Source organism: Suricata suricatta, chromosome X, assembly GCF_006229205.1.
Source record: "Suricata suricatta isolate VVHF042 chromosome X, meerkat_22Aug2017_6uvM2_HiC, whole genome shotgun sequence".
NCBI lineage: Eukaryota > Metazoa > Chordata > Mammalia > Carnivora > Herpestidae > Suricata > Suricata suricatta.
The window spans coordinates 100,113,747-100,120,722 of record NC_043717.1 but is presented as its reverse complement, the minus strand read 5'-3'; the positions used below and the strand labels follow the sequence as shown (position 1 = coordinate 100,120,722).

The 6,976-nt window shown below is 52.0% G+C and overlaps 1 protein-coding gene across 1 annotated transcript in view; it reads left to right on the top strand.

Annotated features, from left to right (window-relative positions):
• Positions 1 to 976, top strand: part of SOX3 (SRY-box transcription factor 3) — a 1,378-nt gene extending 402 nt beyond the window's left edge. Inside the window, exon 2 of the mRNA XM_029929711.1 lies at positions 3 to 976. Within this exon, the coding sequence (XP_029785571.1) occupies positions 3 to 218 (216 nt within the window). The 3' untranslated portion in view covers positions 219 to 976. The remainder of the gene's footprint in view (positions 1 to 2) is intronic.
• The last annotated feature ends 6,000 nt before the right edge of the window (positions 977 to 6,976 follow it).

Sequence of the window (6,976 nt, the reverse complement as noted above, 5' to 3'; positions counted from 1 at the left end):
AGACCGAACCCAGCTCGCCGCCGCCAGCCATCACCTCGCACTCGCAGCGCGCGTGCCTCGGCGACCTGCGCGACATGATCAGCATGTACCTGCCGCCCGGCGGGGACGCGGCCGACGCCGCCTCGCCGCTGCCCGGCGGCCGCCTGCACAGCGTCCACCAGCACTACCAAGGCGCCGGGACTGCCGTCAACGGAACGGTGCCGCTGACCCACATCTGAGCGCCCGCCTGCGCGCGCCGCCCCTTCGCCCCCATCCCGCCCCGCTCCCCCAAGTTGGGACGCCTTGTTGTTTAGCTTTGCTTGCCTGGGACTGTTGCCTTGTACCGCTGAGATGGGGAAGACAGAAAGTTTTGCCGTAGCTGTCGGGTTTTGTACAAAAGCGAGAAAGTCCGGAGCAGCGGGAGCGGGACTTTCTAGAGCTCGCCTCCCCCCTCGCCGCTGCCCCTCCCTCCCCTTTTGTAAGCTGGGAATCGCTGTGATGTTTGCAGAAAAAAAGCCGCCGCCCCCCCCCTCCTCCTCCTGGGTTCCTGGGTTTTTCTGTTGCATTTGAAAATGTTGTGTCATTAGTTTGCTGTTAGCCGAGGAGTGAGTGAACAGGAGAAGCGTACTCTCGGGCGAGGCTGGCTCGAGAACGCAACGCCTCCTCCCCCGGTCGCGTTGCAGCGGTTTTCCTGGTGGGTTTGGGGGGGGGGGGGCTGACCGCGCGGAGCGGCGCGGCAGCTGAGGCCAATGTAATTTATAGCCAGGTGTGCGTGTGTCTCCCGCCTCGCCGCCGCTGGCTGCGGGGACAGCTTCCGTCCAGTCCACATTTAGGCTGTTGAGTTGGTGATTTCTGCCGTGATCTGTTGGATATATTTCGTCGCGCTAATGTATTCGAATTTCGTTTGGGTGGTAGGGAAGGGTCTATTTTGTTTCAGTGTTTTCAAGGTTTTACTCTTAATTCCTAAATGAGAGATCAATAAATTTTATAACCAACATCACGGAGTCCTGGTAATTTTGCGGGCCTGAAACTTTTTAACGTGCGGGTTGGGGAGGGGACTTCTCACTTGGTAGTAGAACCTTGGCCCCGCCCCTGGGGCAGGTGAGCGCGGTCTGAAATGCTTTCGGACTCCTGCTCATCCAGAGCTCTCCGGCTTCCAATCTTTCCTACGGAAACTCTGAGGAGCAAGCGGTGGGTCTTCCGGGACGCCAGCCGGGAGCCGACACACGCGAGCGGGCCACCCCGCGGCCACGCACTTGTTGATTGCGGCGAGCGGCCGCGGACCCCGACCCAGAGCCAGGGGCGCCTTTACCTCTGTGCACTGGGGCGGGAAGACACTTGAGCCGAGCCTAAATATTTACAAAACGAAAGCCCTTCGGAAATCTCAATGATCCTACTAAAAAATAAATGGTTACAGGAATCCCTGGCAGGAAATAAGTGCGTTTGCACCGTGGGGGCCCGAGCGGCGGAGCTAGCATTCAATCCCAGAAGGTCTGGTTTTAAAAAGTACACCTTAGACTTAGATCTGTAAAACTCCTCCGATGGCTTCTTCTTTTTGACTTGTCAACCCAGACCGCGTATTTGTTTTCTAGGAGAGGCCCCCTCTCATCCCAAGCCTGGAGGCCGCTTTCTACGCCTCCCTCCCTCCCCACCACCTTCCCCCAATCCCTGACCCTTAGGCATTCCACCGTGCCCCCCAAAGGCCTTTGGTTTCGCGCCCAGCCACATGGTCCCAGTGTATCTGTTTGGGGCCTAGGAAGAAAACAAATAGAACCACTGTTTTTTTTTTTACCCCTTTCTCAGCTGTTTGAGGTGATTTCCTTAATCCCTTTAATCCTGTTACTTGCTATCCCAGAATAACTAAACTCGGTCTTTCCAATAAGCTTGGCCTGGTGTACTGTTTTTATCCTCGTTCACTCTTGATCACAGGTTTCTTGGCTTGAGGTCTGCTGGGACTCTGGGCGACAGTTTCCCATAAATTGGTCCGAATTCCACATTTCCAACCGGCTTCCTTTGTGCGGGCCAGCCATTCACCTGCGGGCCTGGGCGGGCCCCAGGGGGAGGGGCGGAGGCTTTCTGCGGCTTCGGGGGTCGTGCCCGCTTTTTACACATCACTGCGGATCCTGGAGACTAAGTTCACCACGCCTCTCCGAGAAAGGTCCGGTGTCCCAGAGAAGGCAGCGCCACCCCTCCCCCGCAGGCGCTGGCACGCTCTCCTCACCGCCCCCCGCACCCCACCCCCTACACCCCACCCGGTACTTAGCAGCGTGGAGTGGGAGAGCGAGCCCTGGTGATTTCCAGGCCCCCGCGCGTTTCCCTATGCCCGGTCCGCACCCGGCTCGGGTTCGGGTCTGCACCCCACTCCTTCCTCTACCCATTCCAGGGTAACAGGCCTGCGGGGGGTCCCCCTCCCCCTGGCTGGTGGGTGCTGCCACACTCGCCGCCGTGATTGGAGCCAAGCAGGCTACCGGGTCGGTGAACCTCACCACGGGCCCCCCCCCACCGTCGCCCCCGGGCTCCACTGTCCCGAGAGAGGGAAGAACCTGTCTTGTCACATCCAGAGATCCTATTTGTATCTCTCACAGTGTTTGGGCCTCAGGAAAATACCTGGCCAGTAGGTGACTCTGGGTTCAAATTGGTACCAGTTGTGGACACAGCTTTGGTCTGAAATGACTCCTGGAAAGGGAGGGTGAAAACCAGCAATTCCCCCCCACTGAGGGGGCGGTGCCAACGGGGGAATAAACTGACTGCTGCCTCTTTCTGCGGCTTTCTGAGACGGTCCAGGGTCACCCCATTCCCCAGGCTCTTGTCCTGCTCCAGCCATCTCTGAACATCCATGGCTTTGTGCTCCCACTGGGTCTGATGTCCACATTGGCTTGAAGAAAAAAAGATTTCACCAATCGGCTCATTTGGAGGATTTAAATATGGATGAAAGATCATTCCCCCAAAACCCCCCACAACAACAACTTCAGTAGTAGGGAAGAGAAGGGAGCTGAACTGGACCTAAATTTCCATCCTCCAGGCCGGACTGACTTTTCACCCTAGAGCACCCCCTCCCTGCTCCCACTCTTCTCCCACAGGTCTCTTGCAGGACAACTGCCCCTTGATCTGTTTTACAGATTGGGTTCTGGTGAGATTTAATTTGAAATAAGGGTTCTGCTCTTACATGGCAACAATCACAAAATCTGGTCAACTCCCAACTCCTGCCTCTTCTAGCTTGTTTTACACGAGGAAACTGGCCCCGAAAGGGGACATAGTGCCCAGGATTGCTTAGCTGGGGCACAGAAGACCCTGGAAGGCTTGCTGTTCCACCCCAAGACAGAGAGAAACCTGTGCTGAACACAGGTCTAGCAGCCACCGCTTGTGAATGGTGAAGTGACAGTGGGGAACACAGGGTCCTTCCACAGCGGAAAAGACCAGCCCGTCTTTCAGCTTTCTGCTGACAGGACCAAAGCTACCTTGTGCTGAGAATTCTCCCACATAGAGATTTGCTTTCCTGTCTTCTCCACACAAATCCCCTCATTAATCTCCCTTCTAGAGACCGAGAGGGGGAGAGGGCATCCAAAATGCAGAACATTTATAAACAGATGTTTGTCACGTAATTCCTTATGATGGCGAGAGGTCCATGCAACCTAAATGTCCAACAAATAGGAAAAGGTGATGGAAAACATGTTTTCAAAAAAGACTTCCTGGCAGAGAATAAAAACGGTGTGTGGAGAGATTTTAATCACAGGGAAATGTTTAAAACGCAAAGCGCAAAGAGCAAGATACACAGAAGTGCGTGCAGTGTGTACGACCTATTCGCTAATAAGTATATGCGACTGGGAAAATATGCAAAAAAGCCAGGCAGTATTCTGAATAGTGGCCGGTCTCCCTTTTATGTTCTCATACTTTCCAATTTTCTCTGATAGGATTGTATTCCTGTTATCACCAGAAAATGCAGGTTGAAAATCATTCTCTCCCTTTTGCAAATACAGAAGCGGGGCCTCAGGCACAGTAATCCTCCAGCCCTCCTCCAGGATGGGGCCTGCAGTGACCTGAGCAACCCCCACCCCTCCTCCACCGAGCACTCTCCTCGGTAAGCAGAGGCAGGATCAGATTAGTGCTGGTTCGGTCATTCTTCAGACCCACTCACTGGGCTGCAGGAAGCAGGGGCCACTGAGAAACCAAAAGTCTCACAAACGTGAGGGGGACTGAGCAACCCTCACTACCCTCTTGGGGTGAGGGAAGGCCTAGGTGAGCACCCCCAGCTGAATGGAACACAGGACGCTGTGTCCCTCCTCCCCATGGCCACCAGCCTCACCCACACTGGTGACATTACTTGCTGGACCACTGCCATAGCCTCTGACCCCTTCCGGTTTCCACTCTGCTCCCCACCGCTCCATTCTCTGCACAAAGGACCTGCACTTTTCAACACAAAATGCTATCATCGTCACATCCCTTCGTAATAACCTTCTGGTAGCTCCCTGTTTATTGCTCTTGGAAAAATATCCCAAAGCTCTGCCGGATCCAACTCCTGCCCACCTCTCTGAGCTCGACTATTCATTGACGGAGATAAAGATGGTTGGGCACAGTACACATTTCATTCTGCAGGACTTCATCTGTGGGATTTCCCCAAATCTGTGCATGAAATGTAGAATTTCCAGCCTTGGGGCTTTTGATCATGCTGTTCCCTTTTCCAGGAGTGTTCTTTCTCAAGCTCTTTCCTCTAATGCCCTCCAGAAGATCTCAGTTCAAGCAGCACCTCTTCCGGGACGCCTTCCAGGAAGCCTTCCTCCAGAATAGGACAGATCTTGTCACAAGCCCTCATAGCACCAGGTTACTTCACAGCACTGATCCTGGTGGTTGATTTACATTGATTTGCGTGATTCTATTATCTGTCTCTCTCCTTGTCTGGAAGTTCCATGAGAGCAAAGCCTCTGTCAGGTTTGCTCACCAGTACCTAGTCCATAGCAGCTCTCAACAATGTACGTGGAAGGTTTAATGCATGTTTAGGGAAGGAGGGCCGTGGGGGCCTGAAGCGAATGGGATCACTGCAAGCCCATGAGAATCAAGACTCAATTTGCCACCTCGGCTCTGCTCCTCTTGAGGACCTCACTTACTGAGTGTACGTTTGTACATGTCACGTGGGAGCAACAATGTCTCTGGTCCGCCCGAGGGTTCAACGCAAAGCCACCCAAAACGCTTTGAGAGCTGAGCACCGTGACGGGCACACCGCGGTGGTACAGTGTGTGTTCCGAGTCTCACCTTGTTAGTGGCCTCATGCCTCTTCAGGGCGGAGCTCAGCTCATGCTCTCCGGCCAGATTCTGTACCTTCCACCGTCCCCCGTGATGTTCCTCACCGCCGCGGCCAGTTCTTGCTCCGGAAAGAAGGCAAAAACAAGACATCCCCACTGAAAAGAACCATATGCCACCCAAAGCATAAACGCAAAAGATAAAATAGATAATTGGAGTTGGTCAAAATTAAACTTTTTTTTGCCTCAAAGGACGCCATCAAGAAAGTGAAGAGGCGATCCACAGAATAGGAGGGAAAAAATGCACAAATTTGATGAGGAGCTTATGTGACTGAGCCACCCAGGCGCTTTTCCTGGGTGCTTTTGCCTGTAATGAAGATGACTTTACCACACAGAATACAGTTGGCCATTGAACAACACAGGTTTGAACTGCACAGGTCCATTTATTTATTTTTTTAAATTTATTTTAGAGGGATGTCTGAGTGGCTCAGTCAGTTAAGCATCTGATATCAGCTCAGGTCACCATCTCACAGTCTGTGAGTTCAAGCCCCGTGTCAGGCTCTGTGCTGACAGCTCTAGACCTGGAGCCTGCTGTGGATTCTGTGTCTCCCTCTCTCTCTCGGCCCCTCCTCCGCTCATGCTCTGTCTCTCTCTCTCTCTCAAAAATAAATAAACATTAAAAAAAAAGACTAGGGGTGACTAGGTGGTTCAGTCAGTTAGGTGCCCTACTCTTTATATATATATATATATATATATAGATTGTTTAAGTTTATTTTTTTATTTTGAGAGAGACAGAGCATGAGCAGGGGGAGGGACAGAGAGAGGGAGAATCCCAAGCAGGCTCCGCGTGGTCAACCCAGAGTCCAATGTGGGGCTGGAACTCACGAACCATAAGATCATGATCTGAGCCCAAATCAAGAGACAGACTGAGCAACCCAGAGGCCTGTAAGTCCTTAAACTTTTATGTATTTTTCTTCTTAACGTTTTTTAACGTTTATTTATTTTTGAGAGACAGATAGAGACAGAGCGTGAGCAGGGGAGGGGCAGAGAGAGAGGGAGACACAGAATCTGAAGCAGGCTCCAGGCTCTGAGCTGTCAGCACAGAGCCTGACCCAGGGCTCCATCTCAGGAACGCTGAGATCACAACCTGAGCCAAAGTCAGATGCATAAGCGACTGAGCCACCCAGGTGCCCCAGTCCTTAAACTTTTGAAGTGAAGAGAATGAATTTTTGTATGTGACTTTACTTTGGTACTCTATTATTCTGGATATAGTCACAATCATTCATATTCACATCAGTATTTTAAGAGAGGAGAGAGAGAGAGAGAGAGAGAGTGAAAGCAGAGGAGAGGAACAGAGGGAGAGAGAGTCTTAAGCACATTCTATGCTCAGCAAGGAGCCCAATTCAGGGCTCGATCCCATGACCCTGGGATCACGACCTCAGCCAAAATCAAGAGTCAGAACTAAATAGACTGAGTCACCCAGGCTCTCCTCACACCATTTGGAAGTTTATTTATTTATTTATTTATTTATTAGTAATCTCTACACCCAACCTGAGGCTTGAACTCACAGCTCCGAGACCAAGAGTTACGTGCGCTTCCCACTGAGCCAAGCAGGTGCCCCCATATTCCCGTCACTTTTGTTCAAATGAACTATTGCTCCATCAAATTTAGTGTGGTTTTGTTCGGCAATAAAAGCCAATTGGATCTCCTAATATCGCTCAACTGAAAAGAATTCCTTGTTGTTTTCTTAATTGCTCAATTAA